Source organism: Lasiodiplodia theobromae (assembly GCF_012971845.1).
Source record: "Lasiodiplodia theobromae strain AM2As chromosome Unknown scaffold_32, whole genome shotgun sequence".
In the NCBI taxonomy this organism is placed as follows: Eukaryota; Fungi; Ascomycota; class Dothideomycetes; order Botryosphaeriales; family Botryosphaeriaceae; genus Lasiodiplodia; species Lasiodiplodia theobromae.
The window spans coordinates 177,051-203,327 of NW_023336511.1; the positions used below are offsets into that span (position 1 = coordinate 177,051).

The 26,277-nt window shown below is 56.6% G+C and overlaps 8 protein-coding genes across 8 annotated transcripts; 4 read left to right on the forward strand and 4 right to left on the reverse strand.

Moving 5' to 3' along the window:
* Positions 1–657: 657 nt before the first annotated feature.
* LTHEOB_9525 (Target of rapamycin complex 1 subunit mip1) lies at positions 658–5,073 on the forward strand (the record flags this gene model as incomplete). The annotated part of the gene is made up of 5 exons (XM_035519122.1): positions 658–1,974; positions 2,044–4,010; positions 4,070–4,403; positions 4,459–4,796; positions 4,845–5,073. The coding sequence occupies 5 exons, from the start codon at positions 658–660 to the stop codon at positions 5,071–5,073; spliced, it is 4,185 nt and encodes a 1,394-aa protein (XP_035368752.1).
* Positions 5,074–5,833: 760 nt separating this feature from the next.
* On the forward strand, positions 5,834–7,626 carry LTHEOB_9526 (Aspartyl-tRNA synthetase; the record flags this gene model as incomplete). The annotated part of the gene is made up of 3 exons (XM_035519123.1): positions 5,834–5,917; positions 5,976–7,141; positions 7,215–7,626. 3 exons carry the CDS (start codon positions 5,834–5,836, stop codon positions 7,624–7,626), a joined length of 1,662 nt encoding a protein of 553 aa, XP_035368753.1.
* Positions 7,627–8,110: 484 nt separating this feature from the next.
* Positions 8,111–11,117, reverse strand: LTHEOB_9527 (Vacuolar protein sorting-associated protein 62; the record flags this gene model as incomplete). The annotated part of the gene is made up of 4 exons (XM_035519124.1): positions 8,111–9,821; positions 9,872–10,723; positions 10,774–11,036; positions 11,091–11,117. The coding sequence occupies 4 exons, from the start codon at positions 11,115–11,117 to the stop codon at positions 8,111–8,113; spliced, it is 2,853 nt and encodes a 950-aa protein (XP_035368754.1).
* A 449-nt stretch (positions 11,118–11,566) lies between these two features.
* Positions 11,567–12,920, reverse strand: LTHEOB_9528 (Vacuolar protein sorting-associated protein 62; the record flags this gene model as incomplete). Its single annotated transcript, XM_035519125.1, has 3 exons — positions 11,567–11,998; positions 12,079–12,569; positions 12,779–12,920. The coding sequence occupies 3 exons, from the start codon at positions 12,918–12,920 to the stop codon at positions 11,567–11,569; spliced, it is 1,065 nt and encodes a 354-aa protein (XP_035368755.1).
* Positions 12,921–14,887: 1,967 nt separating this feature from the next.
* Positions 14,888–16,796, reverse strand: LTHEOB_9529 (C-24 sterol reductase; the record flags this gene model as incomplete). Its single annotated transcript, XM_035519126.1, has 4 exons — positions 14,888–14,899; positions 14,953–15,502; positions 15,573–16,622; positions 16,753–16,796. 4 exons carry the CDS (start codon positions 16,794–16,796, stop codon positions 14,888–14,890), a joined length of 1,656 nt encoding a protein of 551 aa, XP_035368756.1.
* Positions 16,797–17,257: 461 nt separating this feature from the next.
* On the reverse strand, positions 17,258–19,596 carry LTHEOB_9530 (Ergosterol biosynthesis ERG4/ERG24; the record flags this gene model as incomplete). Its single annotated transcript, XM_035519128.1, has 3 exons — positions 17,258–19,058; positions 19,111–19,280; positions 19,339–19,596. The coding sequence occupies 3 exons, from the start codon at positions 19,594–19,596 to the stop codon at positions 17,258–17,260; spliced, it is 2,229 nt and encodes a 742-aa protein (XP_035368757.1).
* Positions 19,597–20,607: 1,011 nt separating this feature from the next.
* On the forward strand, positions 20,608–23,466 carry LTHEOB_9531 (Peptidase C19 ubiquitin carboxyl-terminal hydrolase 2; the record flags this gene model as incomplete). The annotated part of the gene is made up of 5 exons (XM_035519129.1): positions 20,608–21,159; positions 21,214–21,954; positions 22,017–22,123; positions 22,174–22,336; positions 22,384–23,466. 5 exons carry the CDS (start codon positions 20,608–20,610, stop codon positions 23,464–23,466), a joined length of 2,646 nt encoding a protein of 881 aa, XP_035368758.1.
* Positions 23,467–24,549: 1,083 nt separating this feature from the next.
* Positions 24,550–25,739, forward strand: LTHEOB_9532 (Dimeric alpha-beta barrel; the record flags this gene model as incomplete). The annotated part of the gene is made up of 2 exons (XM_035519130.1): positions 24,550–25,192; positions 25,255–25,739. 2 exons carry the CDS (start codon positions 24,550–24,552, stop codon positions 25,737–25,739), a joined length of 1,128 nt encoding a protein of 375 aa, XP_035368759.1.
* Between the last annotated feature and the right edge of the window lie 538 nt (positions 25,740–26,277).

The following is a 26,277-nucleotide window of genomic DNA, read 5'->3' on the forward strand; positions in this document are numbered from 1 at the left end:
GCCTAGCACACCCTGCAATTGGCCGCCGCGATCAGAGCGCGCATGGCCGCGAGCCCTGCGGAGGCGGGCGCGCGGGTCATGCTGGCACGCAAAAATCAGCGCTACAGCCGCCGGGTGAGGCGTAACGACCGAAGGGGCAGGAATGCGTGTGGCCCGCGGTGTTAGGCCTCTGCATTCCACCACCGTCACGCAATCCTCGACAGGCGCGCCCCCGGGATCCCTGCGGCGCCGCGTCCGGCCGAGGTGCCTTATCGCTTATCGCACTTCTGAGGCGCATGCAAGAGGCGCGGCAAGCACAAACGCATGTCCCTGCTCTTCGCACCAAACCCGTGGGGAGATCTAGACTCGCGCCGCCCGACGTAGAGAGTAGCAAGCACGAATAACTGCTTTGGTATTGCTATCCGGCGCTCATTCCATGCCCGCTCTCGGTGAGCTGGATAGCTGACCGGCGTGCGCTCTCCCATTGGCTGGCGCACACCGGGCGGTAAGACTGCGGCCGGTGAACTTCAATCGTTGCCCGACAGGATAGCAGCCTCGAGCTCGCAGGACGCGCCGCTTACTCCCCGGTGAGCTTTCTTCAGAGCAACACCCTCCGCTCTTAACCCCCGCACGCGCCCCGTCTCCGCCGCGCTTTTTGCAGATGGGCTCTGCATTGCTATGAGGGTTCTCACGTCAACGCCTGGGGCGAATCATCCTCAATCCGCCGACCTCCCGCCTTCACACGTCAACGACCCGCACCCCGACCGCCGAGACGACGCACCAAGCCCGCGCTCATCATCTGCCACCAGAGCGCGCGAGCGCCGTAGCGGAACCATGGCCGAACCTCGCGTGAATGGCGCAAACGGATCTGCGCCCGCACGACCGCTGATGCTGCGCGCAAAGAGCGACTTTGGGCCGCGACACAACGAGCACCAAGACCGAGACGAGGACGAACACGAGAATGGAGATGCGGAGTGGACAATCCGCCACGGCTGGGAGTCTCAGCTCACCTCGGAGGAATACCAGAACCTGTTGAGCTCGACCTTTTTCATGTACTTCACCGACAAGAAGCATGAAACGAATGGAAATCCGAAGGACGACAGCGAGACCTACCCGCTCCAGGAATGGCGCATGAAGGACAGGCTGAAGACAGTCTCGGCTGTGCTGGCCCTTTGCCTGAACATTGGCGTGGACCCTCCGGACGTCATAAAGACCAATCCGTGCGCGAAATTGGAGTGCTGGATTGACCCTACCATTTCAACCGGTACCTCCGGTCACACGCCTATGAACAACATCGGCAAGGCGCTGCAGACCCAGTATGAGCAACTCAGCATGCGCACCCGCTACAAGCTCTGCCTTGACCCGACTGTCGACGAGACGCGCAGGTACTGCTCCACATTGCGTAAGAACGCCCGCAATGAGCGTGTTCTATTCCACTACAACGGCCATGGCGTGCCGAGGCCGACCTCGTCGGGAGAGATATGGGTCTTCAACAGGAATTACACTCAGTACATTCCCATCTCACTATACGATCTACAGTCGTGGCTAGGCGCACCGAGTCTTTTCGTGTATGACTGCTCTGATGCAGGTCTCATCATTCAGAATTTCAACAAATTTGCCGAGAAGCATGAACAAGAGAACGCCGAAGTGCTGAGAAGGGAACCCAATGCTGAGATCATGGATTTCAGCGACTGCATACATCTGGCAGCCTGCAGAGAAAAGGAAACTCTGCCCACCAATCCTGACCTTCCAGCTGACGTATTCACGTCGTGCCTGACAACACCCATTGAGATGGCTGTCCGGTTTTTCATTCTCCAAAATCCCCTGCCAACCGGGATAACGCTCCAGGATGCGGCAAACATTCCAGGACGTGTTTCTGAAAGGCGTACTCCGATTGGTGAGCTGAATTGGATATTCACTGCTATCACAGACACTATTGCATGGAACTCGTTGTCCAAGCCACTATTCAAGAAGCTCTTCCGCCAGGATCTGATGGTCGCGGCTCTCTTTCGCAATTTCCTGTTAGCCCAACGTATAATGCGAGTCTATCACTGCCATCCTCAGTGCTACCCCGAGATCCCCGAGACTCATGATCACCCGCTGTGGAAGAGCTGGGACTTGGCTGTTGAGATGATCCTCGCTCAGTTGCCGAATTTGATCGCTGCAGAGCGAGGAGAGAAGCAATACGAATATCAGCACTCCAACTTCTTTGCGGAACAGCTCACCGCTTTCGAGGTATATCTCGACCAAGGAGGCGCCATGGAGCAGAGAGTACCCGAGCAACTTCCTATTGTCCTGCAGGTCCTCCTCAGTCAAGTCCATCGTCTCCGTGCTTTGATCTTGCTCAGCAAGTTCCTGGATCTTGGACCATGGGCCGTGAACCTAGCCTTGAGCATCGGTATCTTCCCTTACGTTCTAAAACTTCTACAGTCACAAGCCATGGAACTGAAGCCCGTCATGGTTTTCATCTGGGCGCGCATCTTGGCGGTTGACCAGTCATGTCAGACCGATCTGCTCAAGGATAACGGATACACCTACTTTATCAGCATCCTCAACCCTAACTCAGGCATCCCAATCGGTAATCAAAGCGAGCATCGTGCTATGTGTGCGTTCATTGTTGCCATGTTCTGCAAGGATTTCCACCAAGGCCAGGTCGTTTCGCTAAGTCCAGATGTCTTTGAAAGCTGTCTGGGCCACCTTGGAGATCTTCACAATCCCCTTCTCCGTCAATGGTCATGCCTGTGTCTGAGCATGCTGTGGGTTGACTACCCCGAGGCCAAGTGGACTGGTATCCAAGTTCAGGCCCATCAACGCTTGCTTTTCCTGCGGACAGATCCGGTCGCTGAGGTGAGGGCTTCAATGCTACATGCCCTTACTACTTTCTTGGGCATTCCCGATGTCACCCCCCAGGTCGCGCAAATCGAGGAGTCAATCGCCGGGAACCTACTATTCATGGCACATGATGGTAACAGCATGGTCCGGAAAGAGCTCCTGGTCTTCTTCTCCACCTTTGTTGCACGATATGACAACAAGTTCGTCGTTGCTGCTTTCAAGCAACTACAGGAAGAGCGAAATGCGCTTCGAAAAGCACACGAGGGTGCTGAAGAGGTCAATGGCGACGCACAAGTCTTGGGAACTCGGTCCAGCCCGCAAGATGGAACAGAGTCGCCCAGCAGCCTGCCGCAGAATACCGTTTTTTCGGCTATGTGGAAGGATATCCTTATCCTTTCAGTGGATCCTAACCCGGAGGTGGCAGACAATGCTTGCATAATAGTCGACTACGTGCTCAACGCAGTCCTTGAGTCACCTCTCGCTTCGTACGCGCAGGCTCTAATGGATGAAATCGCCCAGATCAGTGCTGAAGCCAAGAAGAAGGCTCCTCGCAGCTCATACGCAGACCAGTCTCATTCCGTGCCGCAACCATCCCAGTCAGCTGAACCGTCTACTCCATCAAAGCAAGACGGCTTCTTGTCTGCCGGCATGCGCAGGACTGCAAGTGTCGCCGCATCTCTCAAGAACTTGGCATTCGGCTCTCACTCAAGCTCCGACGGCAGTCCGGTGAACAGCATGAAGAGCCCAACTAGGTCTAATACGGTTGGGTCGCGCGGGCGGATTCCGAGCGAGTGGAACCGTCCGCCTGACGAAAAGGACTCGATCCGTACAGCAGCATCATCCAACGCCCCGGACAAAGTCCCGGCAACGCGGACTTACAGGCGGCGTAACCTTCACCAGAAGCCAAGCATACCTTTGAAGAGCAAGTTCTTCGAATGGTCAGCGGAATACTTCCGCGAGCCCCAAATGAAGCCTACCGAGGCCGACGAACCCGGCAGCATGGACTACAACATGCGGCTGTGGCGTCGTAATCGGAATGACAAGATAATCGCTGAGACGCAGCCGCTGAAGGATGTTGCGGGAAGCAACCGGTGGGATCGGCCGAAGGGATTCTTCAACAATGGCAGCCAGCCTATGAAAATGTGCTTCCATCAGTTTGAGGAACACCTTATCGTCACTGACGATAGCGACACTGTTTGGTAAGTCAAGTATCCACTTTGTTAGTCCTCCAAAGAACCACCTGCCTGATTTCATGTAGCGTCTGGGACTGGGAACGCCAGACTCGCCTCAACCGATTTTCGAACGGCAACCCGGTCGGATCGAAGATGACGGAAGTCAAGTTCATCAACGAGGATGACCAGGCGTTGTTGATGACCGGTTCGTCTGACGGCGTCATCAAGCTTTACCGTGACTATGAGAACCCGAACAAGGTAGAGCTTGTATCAGCTTTCCGGGCCCTGACCGATCTAGTTCCCAGCAACAGATATGCTGGGCTCGTCTTCGACTGGCAGCAAGGTCGTGGCCACATTTTGGTGGCGGGTGATGTTCGCGTGATCCGCGTGTGGAACGCTGGGAGCGAGACATGCACGCAGGTAAGCTTGGTCGCGTTTGGTGCGGAATTTGCTCGGTGCTGACTGGAATGTCCAGGATATTAACGCCCGATCGGGCTCATGCATCACCTCGCTTACATCGGACCAAGTCGAAGGACAGGTGTTTGCAGCGGGCTTCGGCGACGGCGCAGTGCGCATCTACGACCAGCGCATGGAAAAGAAACGTGAAATGGTAAAGGTCTGGAAGGAGCACAAGCAGTGGATCACAAACATCCACCTCCAACGCGGCGGCCAACGCGAGCTTGTTAGCGCCTGTCGCGACGGCGAAGTCAAACTGTGGGATATCCGCATGGATCGCAGTGTAAAGACGGTTCAAGCGACGAGAGACACGCTCAGAAGCTTGAGCGTGCACGAGCATGCGCCAGTCTTTGCAGTGTAAGTGCATTGGTCTCGACTTGTGCCGAGTAGTGCTGACAGTCACAGTGGTACCGAGCGTCATGTAGTCAAGCTCATGAACCTGAACAGCGGCAAGCACCTGTCAAACTTTGAGCCATACTCAGGTTTCTTGCAAAACAAGCGGTATACCCCCATCTCGACGACAGCCTTCCATCCACACAGGATGATGATTGCAGGCTCCGCTCTGCACGACTCACACATCAACATTTACGAGTGCAGCGGGCTGGGCAACTATCTCGACGGCGACCGCGAGTGAGATGTTGCACGTTAGTGTGCTTGCACTTTCTGCTCCCCTTGGAGATTGGGAGCCGTTGGCTCTCGTAGGGACTTCGATTCTCGTACCTCGTAGCTTAGGGTACTCTGCGGCGATTTGTTTATTTCTTTTCCTAGGAACGGCTCATTCGTCACGGTCTGCATATTGCATTCGGTGGTCCTTCACATAGCGATGGCGTCTACGGATTAATACTAATGATGGGATGGTGGTGGGATGGATGCGAGCGGGTTAATTTGCCCGCCGCTTGCTCTACTTTCTGGACCGGCATTTTGGGCTAGCGAAGGCCAATTAGTCAATCGAGTTCCGAGTGGTTTGCAATGAATACCGCCGGTGTCTGCAAAGTGACCTTGAGGCGGTGTTCTGAGTCACCAGTCCGGTGAGCTCACGGTAGGTATGTAGAATTCCAGCCACAATGCGGTCCGGACAGCCTAAAAATATAGTTCATGGCAGAGCGGGCATTGGGAGTTCCTTGACGTGACATTGAGTGACGAGTGTGTACTTGGACATGGGTCCTACGGAAATAGAAGGATCCACAGGGCGGCGGCGGAAGCTTGGCTTGGGCGCGGGAGCACCCCACCACACGTCACCCCGCCTGGCCGGCGAGCGGAATTTTCGACTCATATCAACAACCACCTCCGTCACCCCACGCCCAACACGGTCACCGCACCCCGAGGACCGTGCTATATATTCCGCTCCACACTCCAGCCGTCGATCCCCGTTTTCGAGTCCACAGACATCTACAATGGCTGAGAACGCACCCCCTGCTGAGGGCGCTGCTGCGCCGTCCAAGAACGCCCTCAAGAAGGCTCAGAAGGAAGCCGAGAAGGTTCGCAAGTTCGACAGTCATGACCGCCTGACGTGCAATTGACACCATTTCTCTACAGGCTGCGAAGAAGGCGGCGGCGAAGGAACGCGAAATGGCCGAGCGCCTCAAGCAGCAGGGCGCCGACGCCGCCAACGACGTGTCCAAGGACGACTACGGCGAGCTGCCCATGATCGGCTCCGTCCCCTACACCCCCTCGGGCCAGCAGCGCGTCAAGTTCACCGAGCTCAAGGAGCAGGACGAGCCGGTCGCGTTCCGATGCACTGTCATCAACGCTCGTTCGCAGTCGGCGAAGCTGGCCTTCCTGAACCTGCGCCAGGGTGATGAGACGATTCAGGCCGTCGTGGCAGCGAGCGAGAAGCTGTCGCGGCAGATGGTCAAGTTCGCTGGCAGCGTCAACGCTCAGTCCATCGTCCTGGTCCACGGCCTGGTGCGCGGCGTCAAAGAGCCCATCAAGAGCGCGACGCTCAAGAACCTCGAGGTCCACATCCAGAAGCTATACATCATCTCCAAGGCCGAGCCTCAGCTGCCGCTGCAGGTCGAGGACGCTGAGCGCCCGCTCCCTGAGGAGGGCACCACCGCTGAGGAGGAGGCAGCCAAGGAAGGCGAGCGTCCGCGTGTCGCGCTGGCTACCCGTCTCGACAACCGCGTGCTGGACCTGCGTGCGTCGCACAACCGTGCCATTTTCCGCATCAAGAGCGGCATCTGCGCGCTGTACGCCGAGTACATGCAGTCCAAGGGCTTCACGCAGATCCAGACGCCAAAGCTGCTGGGCGCTGCGTCCGAAGGTGGCAGCAACGTCTTCGAGTGCACCTACTTCGACCGCAAGGCCTACCTGGCCCAGTCGCCCCAGCTGTACAAGCAGATGCTCATTGCCGGCGGCTTCGAGCGCGTCTTCGAGGTCGGCCCCGTGTTCCGCGCCGAGAACAGCAACACCGCTCGCCACTTGACCGAGTTCACCGGTCTCGATATGGAGATGGCCTTCGAGGAGGACTACCACGAGGTGGTTGACTTGATCGTCGAGATGCTTCTGTTCATCTTCAAGGGTCTGCGCGAGCGCTACAGCAAGGAGACCGACATCGTCCGCGAGTGGGCCAGCGGTGGCAAGAACACCATTGAGGACTTCAAGCTGCCCGAGGACGGCAAGGTCCCCATTATCCCCTTCAAGGAGGGTGTCAAGATGCTCCGCGAAGCCGGAGAGGAGCTTGGCGACTACGAGGATCTGAGGTACGCTTGTCACCCTCCCTTTCACTTATATTTCGCTAGAAAACATTGATGCTGACCACCTTTCTCCCAACAGCACCCCTCAAGAGAAGCTCCTTGGCAAGCTCGTCCTCGAGAAGTACGGCTCCGACTTCTACGTCCTCGACCAGTTCCCGCTCGCGGTGCGGCCGTTCTACACGATGCCCTCGCCGCACGACCCGCAGCTCTCCAACTCGTACGACATGTTCATGCGCGGCCAGGAGATCATGTCCGGCGCCCAGCGTGTCCACGACCCCACCCTTCTTACCCAGCGCTGCAAGTCCATGGACCCCCCTGTCAACCCCGACGGCCCCGGTCTCAAGGACTACGTCGACGGCTTCCGCTACGGCTGTCCTCCCCACGCCGGTGGTGGCTTCGGTCTCGAGCGTATCGTCAGCTTCTGGGCTGGCGTCGGCAATGTCCGCCTTGCCAGCCTCTTCCCCCGTGACCCCCAGAGGATCCTGCCCTAAGCGAAGTAAGCGGAAAAAGATATATCAGAGCAGCAGAGGAAGAGGTAGGAGGAGCATCGTCAAAAAGATAAATATCAGTTATTTTCCGGGTTAAGTGGAGACATATGGAGATGTTACAGATCCAAAGAGCAACGAATAGAAGAGATTCGTCTGACTGAACCTGCTCCCAAGAATCGAGTAAGCGAGTGACTCATATTGTGAAATCAAAATAGCACTCTTCCCAAGGCTTGCATTCCAACTTTTTTTGAATAAACAGCACGCATTTGCGTGCCTGTACTACCTAAATATATCCGTACATCGCCCCGCCATTGATCAGCATTGACACCCAAACTCCCATTATCAGTTACAGCCGAACCCCATGTTGTTGACCAGCAATCCAACCCATCCCCTCAAGCTACCCCAGACTCAGCTACTTCGTTTCCATCGGAGCCGGCTCGCCCACAACAAGGAAACGAGAACACTTCCCGATCCTGATATTCCCTGTTCAAAACCACCGTCTCGCCTTCAGCTTGCCCCACCACCTCCGCCGCTCACCCTCTTCTCTCGGGCCTTCCCACCAAAGCACCTTCCCCTCTCCCGTTCCGATGCTCCAATCGCCTCTCATCCCCTCGCCGCCGGCCGCACTGCTGGCGCCAGCACCACCGCTACTACTCCCAACACCAGCACCGCCGCCACCCCTCCCCAATCCCACGCCCACATCAATATCAAAAACAGTGCCCCACCCAGCGCTGTGGCCCAAGCAAAAGCTCGCCCTGACCACGACGCCCTCGCCTGCGCCGGCACCGGCGGCTCCGATGGCGCCCGGGCGCGCCTTCGCCTGCGGCGACAGGTACGGGCCGATCTGGCGGGCGACTTGGCCGGCGAGGGCGCGGGGCGCGTACATGGTGTGCAGGCGGCGCGGCCACGAGAGCTGGCGGGACGAGGCGAGGACGGGCTCGGGCCCGGTGACGGGGTCGGCCGTGACGGCGACGAGGTGGTGCGTCGTGTTGTGCTGGGCGATGGCGGCCGGGGGTTGGTGGTTGTCGTTTTCGTGGTTGTTGTTAGTAGTGATAGTAGTAGTAGCGTCGAGAGCAGGGGGTTGTTGCTGTTGTGCTTGGGCGACTTCTTCCGGTGGATCCGGAAGTGGGTGCGGATTGGTCGGGTTGGCGGCGATGTGGTTCTGAAGGTGGTGGTAGAATTGTAGCTCAGGGTCTGCGGCACCTGGAGGGGTGGTTGGCGGCCGGGGTGAGGGCGGCGTTGGCGGCCGCATTTCCACGTCGCTGTCCTCGATATTGAATTCGGATTCTGATGAGGAGCCGTCATCGGGGACAATAACAACCATGGCCGTTGTGTCCGGGTCGCGGGTGTTGAGCCAGAATTGTATAATTTCTTCATCGCGGTGGCGATCCTCGAAGTTTGTATCCAGCCACATACTCATGGTAAGATTTCTCAGATTGTGGAAGTGACGCAGAGGTGATAAAAGTGGATGCGAGAGCTCAGTAGGGGCGAAAAGAATCGGTGCCCCTACGTATCCGCAGAACTTGAGTTCAGTAACCGTATCGGCGTGGAACGACGCGACAGTGTGCAGCATCAGAGATCCGCGGAGCCAGTCGTATTGTGGTACGAATTCGAAATCTTGACCGGGCGGGGTAGGTGCTTTTGCTGCCGTATCTTTCAAAGCATTTAGGTCCTCGTCATCCAAGTCCCAGTCGTCGTCATCGGGGACCGTTTGAAACAAGTCGCTGCTTCCCCAGCAGTTTCCGATAGGACTCGAATTCGCAATCATGACGATCTTGTTAAGAGGGCATTGCCACAGCGCCCGAACAGTCTCATGCTTCTCCTCACGGGGTATTCCGCCTTCCATCTTCAGGTGTTCAACTTTGGTCATTCGAGAAGCAAATCTGGTGATGAAGTGCCACCGCCGTCCCTTGGCTGCCAATGGGTATCGGAAGTCTCCCGAGTGGTCCCTTTCTGCATCAGGGTGGAAGGTCGTATCCACCCGTAGTTCCTTTAATGTGCGGGCAAGGTTGGATATGACACGGTCTTGTTGGATTGCTGCCTCGCCATCGGAGCGTTGGTGGCTAAAGAAGTTTTCCATTGGCCAAGACAGACATGAAATGTTCGGGTGGGCGTCCATGAATTCCAAGAAATCGATAACTGGCGTCGGGGAGCCAGGTGTATCTAATCTATCAAGTAAATATGTTCCTCTCGGTAAACTGTAACAAAGCATTAGAAATGGCTTCAAATGGGGGCTCAGGAAACTTACGTAGTCCACGGAGTCATGACATTGCGCAGCTGGAACGCACGGAGGTAAGGAAAGCGCAAATGGCTCAGGCGGAAAAACATGTCCCTGATGAGCCATTCTTCGCGGTTTCGGTACGCGTCATCGGAGAGGAGCATATCGAGATTTAACGAGGTTAATGTAGCAGCGGAGTCTTTCAACAGAGTCTTTAAGAAGTCTGCGGGGACGGCAGGCCGAGGTTTTTCAAATTGTTGATCCTCCGGCACATGGGTGGACTCCAGAAACTCTTTGGCCTCGGGTAAAGCGTCATAGATGATCTTGTCCAGCCGAGCTGCTTCGGATAGTGAAGCAGGAGACACGGTGCCATCAGGGACCACTTTGTCTATTGTGGTCATGTATTCTCCTCCAATACCATTTTGCAGCATCCTCCGATGGAGTTGAGCCCTACTCAAAGCCATGCCCTGGGTTATGACATTCCTCTGTGTGAGGTCGTTGAGATAGCTCAGACGCCTGAGTCTCAAACTCGTTATGCCTGAGAGGTCAGGCCAAAATGACGAGCCAATTGGACCGGGCTCTGGCATGGACAGCGAGCAGTACTCGAGCCATAAGCGCTTCAAAGGCACACTCCTTGGACGATGTGGATGCAGGAAGCCCCAGATGAGACCATATGCAAGGAAGTAATGACCGTATATGATCCTCAGGGTATGTACGTTTGTCATGTTCCGAATGGCCAGCATGAGGAGCTTGTGGGTGCGGCTATCGTTGGAGAGGGTAAGCGAGCGAAAGCAGAAGAGCGGGAGCTCGTGATAGATGCTGGGCGTTGGAAGGTGGCAGCGGTGGAGGACGGTCTGGACATGACAGGCAATGGACGGGTTGCTGCTGCGTATCAGCCTGTGATCCTTGGGCGCATATGCTTTCAGCCTCACGTTGCCAACACCAGCAGCTTCTTAATTATAGGCGTATCGTCATGCTCGTCGGCCAACTCGTCGATGACTCTTTGGGCTTTAAACTGTGGCCTCGACGCGCGCGGATGCAGGGTCCAGCAATCCTTGAGCTCGACATCCTTCCAGAGTAGTGGAATAGCCAAGCGGTAGCCCCAGCGGCAAGTTTGGGCGAGTTCGAACAAGTCGCCCAGTTCGAGGTAGTGGAGAACGTCTAGCACCAGCTCGTCCGGTAGCGACAGTAGAGGCTGGAACGCCGTTAGGCTTCTTCGTTTCGCTGCAAGGTGACCCGGCGGGCTTACCGACGAACCAGACTCGGGCAGCTGCATGGTGGCGACGGCGAGCAGCAGCGCGCAGCAGAGTGTTGCGGCAACCAGGTGAGATACGAGGCGCGGAGGGGAGATCGGCCAGCTCGTCAGCCAGGCGCGGCCCAAGCTCCATTCCCGCGACGCGCCACGCTACGTCACCGCCGGGGCGCGTCTCTTCGACAAATTATTTAAAGATTCATCTGGACCTACTTTCACATCCACGGAACAGTCAATGCGCTTGCCTCAATCTAGTTATAAGGTTCAGCCTTATAGTTTAGTCGACCCGAAGTTCTACAACAGCTCCGCTGCCGCACTCTAATGAATATCAATAAACTGCAAACCAACATGCATCCCCTCCCCCACGCTCATATTGAAGGCGTAAAATATGAACATTACGAATATAAATACTCCAAGCATCAGTCATCCGCAACATATATCTACACTGAGAAAGAAGGTAAAAGCAGCCACACTCACGGCGCCAAAATCCATCTGTAGATGCACAGGTTGCCATTACTCGGACAGACTTCCTTCCGATCCAGCTGCTTCGCGATCGGCCCCGTTGGCCCGCTGGCGTACTTTGCAATAGCGCCGCCGAACAGCAGCTGCTGTCTGTCGTCATCTTCCGGATACTCCTCATCACCCCATTTACCGAGGTAGTTGAGCCACGACGTCGGAGTGGAGTCGTCGTCGCCGAGGACGGTGAAGGTTGGGGTGCCGGTGGCGTTGGTGTAGTTGTAGAAGTAGGCAGAGAGCAGCGGGTCCCAGAGCAAACCACCATCGTCGGGTCCTTCGGTGTGGTCGAGCAGGAGACCGGTGGGCAGGTTGAAGTTGGGGATGGTGTGGTCGTGCGTGCCGGGGATGGCATAGTTGGCGTGCGTACCATTGGCAACGTAGTTGATGGGCTGTAGAAAAGAATAAATCATGTTAGTCCATCACGAGCCCACTGACAATTTTTTCTCTTTTTTTTGGTGGTAATACTTACGCGGTCCCCGGATTTATGCAGGATATCGTAGGCGAAGTTCTGGCCGTTGCTGTGCTGCGAATACCACACCCATTTCGGCTCGCCGTCTTCGAAGCGCACCATGTTGTGCTCCCAGTCCCCAACGTGATTTCCTACCTGTAGATCCAGCACCACGCCACCCCAGTTGTACGCATAGAAATACATGTAGAAGGCATCAACCGTCCCGTTTCCCTTGTCATTGACAATGACAGCTGCAGTAATGGCGTTGTCCGTCTTTCCATTGCAGTCGGGTTGCACACCACCCAGCCAAGGCGGACTTTGCGTGATATCATCCTTTGAAGTAAGGTAGACCTCCTTGCCGAATGAGTTGAGAGAATCCAGGTTGTTCAGATTGAGCGGAGACTCAGCGTCAGCAATGACGTTAAAATCAACCTCTGGCTGAGTATTATCAATTTGCGCTTGCAGGTCAGAAGGGAAGTAAACGTCTTCGTGGTGGATGTAGCTTAGCGGGGCTGTACGAGAAAAATCAGTCGTCTTGTTCAATCACTAGGGAGGTACAAGAAGATAAGATGAAGACAGAATAGCTGTGAAACAGTTCAAAGGAAGAGAGTGGCTTTTCCAGAATCATTCAAACAGTGCTTGTTCAAAAAAAAAAAAAAAAACTCCACCTCGGGCTCGTCTACTATTCCAACTGGGAAGAAAAAAAAGGAAAAGCACCAACCATAATCCAGTACGAACTGTGGTACACCTTCCACTGCACGCTTTCCAAGAGAACTTCGAGCGTAGGCTTTCTCAGAGCATTGGGCGCGAGCCAGCTGCGCCGCAAGCAGCACTGCGCCACCGGCACTCTTCGCAAATCGCATGATGATCGGCAGGAGGGCAACCGGTCAAGGACGTCGGCAATCAGCAGCGTCTGAATAGCAACGGACAACGATGGGAGCTGGAAATGCCAACGAGCCAGTATCACACGCGAACGAATGCTGGAGTCAGCGTTGTGTGCGCGAAGATAAGACCGTATGTGAAGATAGATAAACGAGAGATTTCAGAAATTAGAATAGACCAGCTTCAGCATATCGGAGCGGCGCCGGGCCATCAAGAAGTATATATGCGATAATCTCCAGGACCCATGCCCATGATCATGAGCGGCAGGCGGGCAGCCCTGACAGACGGCCGATCATTCAGCGTTTTCAGGGTTGGAATAGCGTAAGAAGCGGGAAAGACCAGGGTACCTACAGCTGCCCCACCACGGGATTCGGAAAGGCCGCTCGTGCATGCAGGTCGTAAAGGGGAGTGTGGCAAACGAGTGCCGGGACGGGACGCGAATGGCAGGGCATGCATGGGCAGTGAGAGGATTATCTTGGGCGCGTGGGCCGTCGTGGTAGGTCATGGATTTCTCGGTTCCCCGTGCTTATTTGCTTCCTTGCTCTTGGACCTCGCATATGCACCCTGCCGGGGCCGTCAACCGGTTCATAAAGCTTAACGAATGAGGAGCTGAATACGCTTCCAATAATAGGGAAAGCCAAAAAATGAAAATGAGAAATTCAGCGAATCAGAGGGGCAAGTACAACCATCCACATCCTCGTTAACATCAACCTTCAGTCCAGCCGACAATGAAATGAATTACCGGCGGGCTGCCCGTATGATCGCACGCCGCCAAAGCTTAAGGACGTGCGTGCCTGGTGCCACCCGTACCTCGTGCGGGGTGAGGCCGAGAAGACGCTCAGATGTGCCGACCAATCCTCGCCCGCTCCTCAGCCACACGAAACAGGATCGACCGCACGAAGGGGCCTCATGCGAGCACAGGTCGGAAGAGGCGCAAACCAGCAAAAGCAAATCGCCATGTCGGAACCGGCTCCATCTGCCAGCCCCGTCAAATAAAAATGATCTCGTGCTGGGCGGAGAACTGCTTACGGCGTCGCCGATACATACCTGCCCTACGCGGAAGGGACGCATTTTCCGGCCGCCGTGCTCCACCCGTCAGACGGATTGTGTGCCGATCGCTCCTCTCAGCAGGTGCAGTATTCGGATGTGCATTGGCACGACGTCGAAATTAGGGGCGCGCGCTTTCTCCGGCCAAGAGAACGTGCCTCGGGCCGGCGAGCGCATTGGCCTTGTTTGTTAACCAAGTCCACGCGCAGCATCGGAACGCGTTCGAGGGTCGAAGAAAAGTACGAATCCCGGTTGCGCTGTCAACGTGGCGCTGACACAAAGCGTGCGCGCGTGCGCAGGCGTGAAATGCGCTGCTGATGCCGGACGACGCTCCCGAGACATGCATGCATTAATGTTTGCTCGCATCATGGGAACCGCAGGCCTAGAGATACCCACAAATATCTTTGCCCTTCTCCTTCCTCGTGAGCCGCAGTCGCACTGTACTCGCATCAGCATCCTACTAGCTTATGGATCCTTGTATTACTATTAAGATGCTACTCATAGCCCTACCCGTGTGACGGCGAATAGCGGGACCAATCTCCAAAGCCAACGACAGAAGCACCCAAAGCAGCATCCAAAACACCATTCGTCTCTGTTCATCTCTTTCGAAGTATGCCGTCATATTACATACTCTCCTGTGCAAAACTGCAACTCTGCTCCCCGAATCCTCCTCTGCTAATCCCACCTACTGTCAAGAATGAATTGGGTATTACGCCGTCAAAGAGACTGCTGATTAAAACCTTGCTTGCGATGCTAGCTCCAACGATACGGTGGGAAGAATTTGTAGAACTGAATGAATCGAAGCGGTCTTCCTGGGCGTGAACTAAGGCACTCTCGAAGCGCTGTATGTACTCACGCGCGACGCCTAAGAAAATACCCATCTTCGGACTCGGTCCGTTGCTTAGATAACGTACTGCAGGGGCCGTTAGTCCACATGACCATCAACCACTCGAGAGCCTAACTTACCGGGATGAAGAGATACGGCACCTGGCGCTCGTACTCCTTCCACGCCTCGCCATACCGCTCCCTGCAGCGCTGGATGTCTCTGGCTGCGCGGTGCACGATCATCAGGCTGAAGAAAACCGGGTAGAACCATGGGAACGGGCTGCCGAAACCGCAGATAAAGCCCCAGTTCAGCGCAAAGTAGAGGTCACAGGCGTAATGAATCTTGCGCGCAAGACCATACCAGCCGTCCGCCAAAAGATCCTTGCCCGTGTTGGTGTGGATGACCTTGGGGTTGTGCACCTCGCGCCAGGGCAGAACAGGAAACGTCTTGCGGTCGTAGTCCGAGCCACGCTCCTTACGGCGGAAGTGGTTCTTCTGGCTGTTCGCCGTATCCCAGACCCAGTAGACAAACAGGTACGCGGGGAAGAGCGCCAAGAGGAGCCACTTGGAGTGCTCGTATTCAGACGGGTGGTGGTTGGCGAGGTAGAGCGTGCAGTGGCAGTAGCTGAGCGGCACACCAGCAAGGTTCCAGAAGGTAAGCATGAAGCCAAGCTTCTCGAAGTACATGTCCCTAAAAAAAGAAAGAAAAAGGTTATGTTAACGATGCTGTACGAAGCTATGCGCGCGACGAATCCACATACCAAGTCGTGACGATCATCTCCTCACCCTTGGAGCAGGCGTTTGCGTAGAGCCAGTGTGCCATGAGGAGGAAGCAAACTTCGCCGGAGACGTAGCCATAGTTCTCATACTGCCTTGCTGCCGTGCCGAGAGTGAGGAAGAACAGGATGAACCAAGGCATTCTGACCTCGAAGAACATCTTCCAATCCAGCCATCCAAACAGGCGCGGGTTCAGCTCAGCCCCCATGAAGAAATCATAGACCGGGTATCCCGTCATACGAACAGTGGCACCACGAATGTGAGCGCTGATGTAGAAGTAGAAGCTCATAAGGAAGCCCGAAATGATCGCGACGGACATGAGGGACCCGAACTCATCGATCAAGGTGTACAGCTTGAAGTGGCCAGTGTAGTGCAGAACCAGGCCCAGGACGATGCTCGTGTACCAGCTCCAGACCGCAGAGCAGTAGTACTCTAGCTGCTTGCCACCGAGGTGTGGCAGCGCCTGGCCCTTGGAGTACACGCCGGGCATGTACAGATAGAAGACGATCTGGATGGCCATGAAGGTCCAGTAAATGGTCCAGGCGCGTGCGTGCGGGAATGCGTTATCGTAGCACAGCTGGACCAGGTGCTGGAAAAACTCTCCCAGGCTCTCGCCCTCGGCTGGTGTCGGAGGACGGCCATCGTAGAATGTCGCACCCAACCACATGTAGTACATCAACATGGGAAAGCCGATCATCATGGCACCGGTACCCCAGGAACCACCGAACTCGAAGTGTGGAGAGGCCTCCGAGATGGTCGGGTCGATGACCTCCTTCTTGGGCTTCTCGTCCGCAACATGGCCGTTGGTCGCGTGGCCATTCACGTAGCCGTTCGCGTGGCCGTTCGCATGGCCGTTGGCAAAGCCGTTAGCGTATACGTTCCCGTTCGAAAGGGGCTCTTCGGTCTTGATGGGGACAGCAACGGGGACAGGCGTTCCGTTCTCGGAAGAATCGCCGTCAGCGCTCTGGAGAGCAGCTTTGCGCGTGGTGCGGCGGCGTCCAGGAGTCTCGACGAATCCCGGGTTGGAGGGCTTCCTGTTGCTGGAGGTCAGGGTCTCAGGCCATTGCGGTGTTGGAGACGCGGAAGACGGCGTGGCGCAGGCCAATTGGCGCAATGCCTCGGGTATGCGGTGCCGTCTTGTCGCTTGTAGGGCGGTATAAATACCTGGGCGTGGCTCCAGTCTGCGAACGCGTCACTCGCTGAGACATGGTTAAGGAGGCGGTCTGAACGGCGGCAGCGGCGACGATGAGGTGAACGGCGAGCGGGCGGGGGAGCGCAAATTCCCTGGGCAGCGCGGGCAAATGTGCGAGACTGACGGCCTCCGTGCTCTGCGCGACTCAGGGCTTTCGCGGAGGTGTGTTGTTGCAAATCGTGCCTCCCTCGGCCTTTGTTGACAGAGTGACACCGCCAAATTTGAGAAGCGGCGCCGCCGTGCTCAAGCTAACGCCCAATTACATCACTGCAATACAACACTCACTCCGACATCACCATCCTATTGCGTTCATCGATCGCGCTGCCAGGAATTACTAGATGTGCTGTGTGGAGGAAATTTTGTTTACACTAAAATCCCAAGACGCTGCTGACCTTCCTTCGCGAAGCGCTCCATGCAAGGTACCCGGGTGCCTGGTTCGCCCTGGCCAATCACGCCCCTGACAATAGTCCTCCACTTTCACGCTCCTCTCCGCGCATTGGTGCTCATCAACGTTATCTTCTTTTTCTTCTTCTTTCCTCCTCCTCCCCCTCCTCCACCGCCCGCACCAGCGCTTGAGCTCTCTCCGTTCCCAAGAGACAAAGCCTGTGCCTGCGCGATCATCTCATCCTCCCTGAGCAGATCTTTCTCCCACCCTTGGAGCCAACCGTCATCCGCATCATGCTCGTGTGTAGGCGCATGCACCGCCGGACTTGATCCCGGAATAGCCGTTGTGCCCCAAACTGTTCGGGGCGCACTTGGACTTGTCGACGGAGAAGCAAGCGACGCAAAGGCAGAACCTTGGCGTTGGGCATATGGAGGCGACGATGAAGTGTCGTCAACCTCGACGGCCTCGACAGATCCCGAGACATCTCCAGGTACCAAGGGCTGGAAATCGTCGGCCGTGAAGCGCGTATTGGAGATGCTGTTTCTCTTGCGTCGAGCTTGCGCGTAAGCCTTTTGGTCCTCCTCTTTTTCTGCCCGCACACGCGCCTTCTCCTCCTTCATCTCCTTGTCATGATTTCGTTTCCGTCTTCGTTCAATCTCAGGTTTGAACTTCTCTAGAACCTCTGGGGCGACTGTGTCCGTCCAGTCGCATTCTAGAAAGCCAACTTCGCAACCGTATGGCAAATGCGCCAGGTATTTGGTGCGCTTCCGCAAGTCGTCATCTACAACGTGACCGGTCGACACTCGTTCTACTCTTGGCAGGATCGTTGAAGGAAAAGACGCAAAATTGCCGAATGCCACTTTGAGAATGCGAATGTCCAAGGGCGAGAGATAGTAGTGAAGCAAGGCTTGGTAAAAGTAATATTCCGATGGTGTCTGATTATCGGGTTGACGGTTCCGGAACTCGGCCAGGGATTTGGAGAGGTTGCTCGTACCCGCCGACTGCTGTTCGCTGGGTTTGTCCAGAGAAGCTTGCTCAGTAACATCGCCGCTAGGTTGCACTGTCGTTTCCCCCGGTCCACGGTCTTCCTCATTGGCTGGTGTTTGCTCGGGATTCGAAGCTGTAGAAGCAGCAAGAAATGTGTCGGCGTTCGGTTCCTCCGCTGCTGCACCAGGCTTCTTTGACTTATTCTCTGGCGGCTTTGTGGCAGACGTAGGAGGATTTCCAATACCTTTCATTTTCTCTTTTGTCTCCTTGATCATTCTGATAGCCTTCCGGGTCCACTCCATATTGTCTTCACCAAACATAACCTCGTCCTCTCTGGCCTGACGTTCAATCTCTCGAATGTCATCTTCCAACTGCTCGGTCATGTAATCCTCACTACCCTTCATGATCCGGGCGTAGTCCATGACCTCAGCAGCTATGTACCAAGGGATCTCTTCACCTTTCGGCAGAGCATCTGCGCCATCTCTGGGTAGGGCAAGCATGCTGCCAGAGGATCGCATAACCAATCGCAGCACGACGTCGGCACCCTCCCGAGGAGGCTCGCCTTCTTGTCCAACGTAAAATCGCGTAGGTCTAGTATCGGACATGTAGATGTTGTCTTCGCAAATCGGACATTTTTTCGACTTCGCCTTCTTCTCCGGGAGCTTGGTTTCAGCCTCAGCATGCATGAACCGAATCAGGCATGGCAGGCAAAAGATGTGGCCACATCTCGCCATCCGGGGGGCGACAGGTGTCTCCAAACAAATTGGGCAGGAAGCAGACTGCGATTGAGCAGACGCCAGAACCTGTAGGACATTGTTCCAGTCCAGGTGGACATCCGCATCAATGGCTTGCTTTTCATAGTCACCACGAGGGTCGACAATGAAGCGGTAATTCGCGTGGACATATCTGAGGCACGTTAGAAAGCGCTCCGATAAGACGTAACCATGCTTCCACTAACCTCGCCTTGTCCACCGCATGGTAGCCCGAGCCCGGACCCCATGCTGGATTTCTCCTATAAGAACGACCGTGACCGTGAAAATGGTTCTGGGGGCGCGGAGGCAGACTGAAGTTCATCAGATGGGTGATGGAAGTCTGGCCCTTGCGGCTACCGGTGGAACGCATGGCGACCTGTGCCGCGGCTATATCAGCGTCGCATTCACCAAAAGAAACGTGGGAGGAAGCTTACAGCTTCCGCAATGGCATCCTCATTCCCCAACCCAGGGCGTTTAGCGGACTTGTGCTTCCTCTTCGAGGCCTGGTTGTGGCGAGGCGAGGGGTAGGCTCGCGACGCTGCTCCCGCGCCGAAACTGCCAGAACCGCCGGCGCGACGCTGACCGTAGCTGTCGCCAGCAGACGACGAGCCGGATTGTGCTTGAGGTGATAGTTGAGCCGCGGTGGTGGTTGACTTGGAGGCGGCTATCGCACCCGGCGGATTCGCGGACATGACGCTGCAGCTATGACGATGCGGCAAAAGACCCCGCCAACGCCTATTCGGTGCCAACAGCTAGCCAGAGACGTAAGAGTCGAGAGGAATGCCCAGAGGCGAGTTGCAGTGAAATGTGTAGGGTGAGATTGCTGGTCCCCCGAAGGCGGACTTGCAGAAGGGAGTCCTCCGGGGCGAGACGGTCTTCGGCGGGTTGAGTCGACGGGAGCGACGGACTGGGTGGTGCATCCAGCACGTGACTGAGACGGTGGCCAAACCAGTGCAGCTGGGGCTGGACTGTCAAAGAAGGCTTGCACTGTGACGGATCAAGTATAGAAGCTTCTGGCGCGGCCGGAATCCTGCATGCGCGCGGGTGGGTAGAAGACGTTGAAGCGGGGGGGCGGGCTGTTGCCTCAGAATTACTGCTAGTCAGCCCATCTACATCGATAGCTGTGCCGTCATGCCCTGCAGACGCACAAACGCGAGCAACGCGTGATCCGCACTACACGAAACGTGCTCTCGGGAACTCCAGGCTGAAAGGTCCTGCCCGCACGCCCGTTGCCGAATCACTGAAACCCTCCTCCGCCCCTCCGTTCCGCTCCGCGCTTGGCGAGCAGCCCTTGAGCCGCAAGCTCCTAAACCTTGAAAGAGGCCGCAAACGCCGGACCGGCGCGCGCGAGAACGTCAAGCTCTCGACAGGCTGGTGAAAGGCCGCCTGCATCACGACCATCCCGTGGGCAGGAAAAGCCCACTGCCCGCCGCGCCCCCGCCCCAGTCGGCGGCGATCTCTAACGCCTTGCGCCAAATTGTTGTCGACGAGCCGATCATCCTCCGCGACCCCGACCACGACGCACTATCACCACCTCACACCAAGCCGCAACTGCAGCGCCACCACCTTCCGGCGCTCATCCATCGCCCTTTCTGCCGGCTCGCGTTGGCAGTCCCACCGTCGTCCTCCCGCGCCTCACAAGTCGGTCGCTAGGTCCTTGACCGGCCAGCGCTGACTGTGAGGCACCCGTCTCCGCCGCACCCATGATGCCAGGACCTCACATGCCGCCTGCCATTCGGCGGCAGGGCGACCATTACTATCTGCCGCCGCAGGCCCATTCCCCGGTGCCGATGAACATGTACAGCGGCTACCACCATCCCGCGCAATTCCCTGGCGCCCACCCCTACTACCCGCAGCAGTTCTATCCGCCGCAATATCACCACCCACAGTATCAGCATGCGCTGCCGCCTCGCCACTTCCCTCAGCACCCGCCGCCTCCTCAGCAACACTCTCCCGTGGTTGTCTCGTCGCACCCTCACATCCAGTCTGTCGCCCCTGTTCACCGCCAACCCGTCCGCACGCCGCCGGTTGCCCATACTCATACGCCTCCAGCCCCGCTGGTCGCGCATTCATCGACGCCACAGCCTGCGCCGTCAACTCCTTCGGTTCATTCGCAGACGCTGGTGTCGCCATCGACACCAACCATCGCGCAGAGCACAGCAACCCCGCCTCTCATTCCTGCGACATCTCACCCGGCTCTCTTGTCACAGCATGCGCCACCATCTCCTGGAGTGAAGATGCCCTTTTATCCTTCCGTAAGTTTGTCTCGAAACGGACTAGCCATTGCAGGTGGGCTGAGCAGGATACAGCTACCGTGGTACTCGAACCCTGATGAGCCTTTCCCACCCAAAGCGCACCGGCAGAGGCGCCGGAGGCGCGAACAACCACCTTCGCGCGCGCCAAACGTGGAGCTTCCCGCGAGAGATCCAGCAGAGGCGGAAGAATATCTGCAGATAGTTGAGTCTGCTGAGCCTACTGTTACTGCTGCATCCGAGCAGGAGACCCCCGCCACGTCGCAAGCTCAGTCAGAGGCCGATTCCACTCACCCTACCACACCCTCATCAGCCATGCCGCCGGCAACACCCCAGACACAGGCTGCGACTGGACACACTCGCAAGGCTACCATCCCTGCGGTTCCGCTCGTTCCAATCAAGCCAGCCATGCCTACCTCTCATCGCAAGGGCAGCGCCGCTACTTCAACTGCCGAGAGGCCCAGCACGGTTGGCGACGCGCCGCAAGAGGGTGGCGAGAGTGCGGAGCAGGCAACCGTGGCATCACCTGAGTCAGAACGCACCGCGACTGCGACATCACCTACGCTGAAAGCGGCTCCGAAGTCATGGGCTGATCTCGTGAGGACCAAGAAGGCAGCTGCCGCTGCTGCACCTGCTTCAGGCTCCAATGGTGTTTCAGCCGTCAACGGTTTTGCGGCGGCCAAGAGCGACTCGATGGCCGACGTGCTCCGGACTTACAACGTAAACGCCGACAACAAAATTGGTTTCCTTGCACCTCGCGGTCTTGTAAATACTGGTAACATGTGCTATATGAACTCTGTAAGTCGACGCCCCTATGGATTCCGTCCAGCAAGATCACCACGTTCCTAACGAGCTGCAAGATTCTTCAAACCCTTGTTTTCTGTATACCATTTTATGACTTTTTGGATCAGGTGGGCAAGCGTGCGGCGTATAGTTTCAAAAGCGAGACACCTTTGCTTGACGCAATGTAAGTTTCTGCGCGACGCTATGTCACATTACATCTGACGTATTACGCAGGATAATGTTCATGCGCGAATTCACCATAATCGACTCTGCAGTCTCCCAGGAACAGCTCAGACTACGACTTAAGGATACCGAACTTGAAAAATACGGTGAAAGTTTTATCCCCGAGTTCGTCTACGAAGTGATCAAGCGTCTGCCAAGGTTTTCTCACATGCGGGTGAGTTGCGTCCTGAGCCAATGTTTCTCAAATGCTGACTTTCGTAGCGCGGTCATCAACAAGATGCTGAGGAGTTCCTGGGTTTCCTTTTGGCTGGCCTTCACGATGAATGTGTGCACGTTATGAAGACCGCGCCTGCAAGCACGACCACGACTAATGACGCCGCTTCTACTTCTAATACCGACTCGACTCAGGTTGATGGATGGCTCGAAGTCGGACCCAAGCAAAAATCGTCCGTGACCAGGTCCTCGGGAATCATCGAGTCTGATACGCCCATCACTAAGATCTTCGGTGGAAAGCTGCGCTCGGAACTTCGCGTTCCAGGTCTCAAGACCTCGGTTACGCTCGAACCCTATCAGCCTCTGCAGCTCGATATCGGCGCTCCTAATGTGAATAACATTGTGGATGCGCTAAAGGGCTTAACAAGGCCCGAAACTCTCCAGGGTGACTTCAACTCTCCTCGTGGACCTAACGCATCTGCCACAAAGCAGGTGTTCATTGAAACGCTTCCGCCGGTCTTAATCCTCCATCTCAAGCGCTTCCAGTACGACAACACTGGCGGTACTCAGAAGATTTGGAAGAAGGTCGGCTACCCTCTGGATCTAGAAATTCCGAAGGAGGTATTCCCACAGCACATGCGCCCTGGCTTGAATGTCAAGGGCGGCGAACCCAAGTACCGCTTGACTGGTGTTGTCTACCACCACGGAAAGACAGCCAGCGGCGGTCATTACACGGTCGACGTGCGCCGGCAAGATGGTCGGGAATGGATTCGGATGGACGACACCATTCTTCGACGCATTCGCAGCGAAGATGTAGCTGAGGGCGGTAGCGAGGAAGATCCCCGCATACTTGCCAAGGCTCTTGAACAGCACAAGAAGGATAATGGAAGTGCCAGCAAGAGTATCTACGAACAGGCTGGCTTCGACGAAGAAGACGACTCACATGCGGAAGGTGGATGGAGTCAGGTTAACGGTTCGGGTTCCACTGCTGGATCAAAGAAGTGGTCTGGCGTGGTTAACGGCACGGCTACCCCAGCCTCGTCAACGGGCAAGAGGACACCGATGGCAGACAAGGGAGCCAAGGATAACAAGGTGGCCTACATTCTCTTCTACGAACGGGTCAGGCCGTAGGCCCCACGACTTCCTCTTATAACACTCTTTTTTTCGGGATCAGTATCCGGCACTTCACAAAAAAAAAGTTCATGGTTTCGGCAGCGTTTGAAGGCATACACTCGGTGGGCGTCGTTGGAGCATGGTGGGGGCTGGGCTTGGCTGATACCTCATGATGCTGGCTTGGTCCAGGGAGTACAGGGCTCCGAGGCGCGAACAGGACGGGAGGTTCGGGCTTTCGAATTGCTGTAGATAGCTTATCCGGGCGGGTCTGAGTTGACTTGCGGAGTGAGCACGTTCGGGGTTTGGGGTAGAAGGTGTAGGGGATGAATGCATGTTGCTAGAAGAAAAGACTATGCAAGAGTGGCAGCTTCTCGCTGCGTCAGGGGTTCGTCAGATCTGGAGCGGAATGGCGCAAGCGATTGCTTGTGGATGAGACGGGCGGAGCGAAGCCAAAACGTGAGATGTTCCTCCAACAGACGTGGTGTCGATCATTTGTGGCTACGGTTGAGGCTGCGTTGGCAAGGGGGCGGGTGTCGTTCAACTCGAACGCCGCGGCACGACTCGGGGAATATGGGGGATGCGCTCGGGTGCGGGATGCGGGGGCGGAGCAGGGCGTACAGCGCCAATGGCTAAAGCGTGGTTTGTAAGGCTCCGATCGTTAAAGCGTCGTTCGACACATTTCTGCAGCCGGCAGCGATGGTGACGGACAGCACCGGATGAGTGTGCGGGTGGATGCATGCGCAGGGGCGGTGATTGGCGGGAGCTGGGGGTGGAGCTGGGTTGGTGTGCGGGGAAGTCGTTTTAACGGCCTCAGACTGCCAACCCTGGCCACGCAAGTAACTCTCCGTTCGCTGAAGCTGGGAAGGTACAAGACGCAGACACCCATTGACACCCATCCCCTTGGCACCAGTACGCCCCTCTCCTCACCTGCATCGCTTCACACTGCTGCACTCTCCGCTGCCGACGACGCGGTCCTGAGCTTGCCTGCAGCTCCACCGCCCAACGTCATCGAGGCAGGCCAACCACCCACCACCCCCTCCCCTTCCATTGCTCTGGCACGCACCCATTCCTGCACACGACACACCCTCAACACCCTTCACGATGCTTTCTCGTCTCGCGCCCGCCGTCCGCTCGCGCCCGGCGGCCGCAGCCCTGCCCGTCTCCCGCTCCCTTGCCGCTCTCACCACGCGCCTCTCGTCCACGCGAGCCCCCGCGCTGGCCGACGTCCCACCCGATGGCGCTGCCAGCTTCGACGCGAAGCAGGCCCAGTTCCGCCAGCAGCTGAGGGAGCAGGCGGCCAAGAAGCGGGAGCGCGAAGAGAGTAGGTCCCCTAACGGCGGTCATGTGTCTGCGTCTGTACCCAACGAGCAATCTGGTTCTCCCTCGTCTTCTTCCTCTTCTGTTGGTAAAGCTACTGGCTCACTTGCATCCAACCTCACAGGAGAAGCAAAGGCCCGCGAGGAGTCGCAGGAGGGCGCCAAGTCCGAGGGCAAGCTGTCGAGGCTCATCTATGGCACCACCGAGGGCCGCAACCTCGATCGCGACATGGAGCGCAGCTTTTCGCAGGTCCTGGCTCGCGGCAAATACGTCCATTCGATTGTCTTCCACGAGGTCAAGCCCGACAAGGTGGATGAATACGTCAAGCTCGTGGGCGAGTGGTACCCGAAGATGGCATCCTTGCCGGAGAACAAGGTGCACTTGGTCGGCAGCTGGAGGACTGAGGTCGGAGATTGCGACACTTTCGGTCAGTTTGAGACTCACTCACCTCTGCAGGCTGGACGAGGCTGACTTGCGGACTTCCAACAGTCCACATCTGGGAGTACCAGCGGTACCAGGGCTACCACGCCTCGCTGCACAACATCCAGTCGCACCCCGGATTCCCCGAGTTTGATTCCAAGCTGAAGAAGCTTATCCATTCGAAGCGCACGTCTCTGATGCAAGAGTTCTCGTTTTGGCCGACGACGCCGCCCCGCTCACTCGGCGGTGTGTTCGAACTTCGCTCATACACGCTGCACCCTGGCAACCTGTTGGAGTGGGAGACGCACTGGAGGCGCGGCCTCAAGGCGAGGCGCGAGGTCATGGAGGGCGTCGGTGCCTGGTTCGTCCAAATTGGAGACCTGAACACGGTGCACCACCTTTGGCAGTTTGCCAACCTGGAGGAGCGCAAGAGGCGCCGTGAAGAGAGCTGGAGCGTCGAGGGTTGGGGCGAGACGGTCCACAAGACGGTGCCGCTCATCCAAACGATGAAGAGCCGCATCCTGATTCCGATGAAGTGGAGCCCTGTCTCGTAAAATACATGGACAGCGGAGGAGCAATAGCTGCAGGTCTTTTCAGGCAAGGCGATACGAGTATGAAGAGCATTTGCTGCAAGGCTTTACAAGTTCTCATCGACGAACGATGTATGACAACAAGCATGCGAGGGTTCTGTTAGGCGGATAGCAAATATAAAGGTCGAACACCCAAATGACACAGAATCAATCGCCCTTAAACGTGGGCTGATGTCGCGACGCACGGATCAGCCGTTTGTAGATCAGACTGACGGCGGGGTGTTATGCTTTGGAAATGCAGAGCGACATCATAAGCTTGCTTTTTCCTGCTACGAAATCCCGACAGTGTGACAGCCTGTATTCCTTCCTCCGTGGCACATGACTGGTGCTCAGCAGCATGTGAAGCGCCAGTTCTTTACCGCTCAAGCGGAGGGGCACATGGCACACGGTCCAGCCCCAATTGGCGGGGCGCCGGTGACGCCAACGCGTCGGAAATGCCAGGAATCGCGATCCAAAACAACTTTTTCGTCCCACGCCCGTCGTTTGTAAATACTCTCCCTCC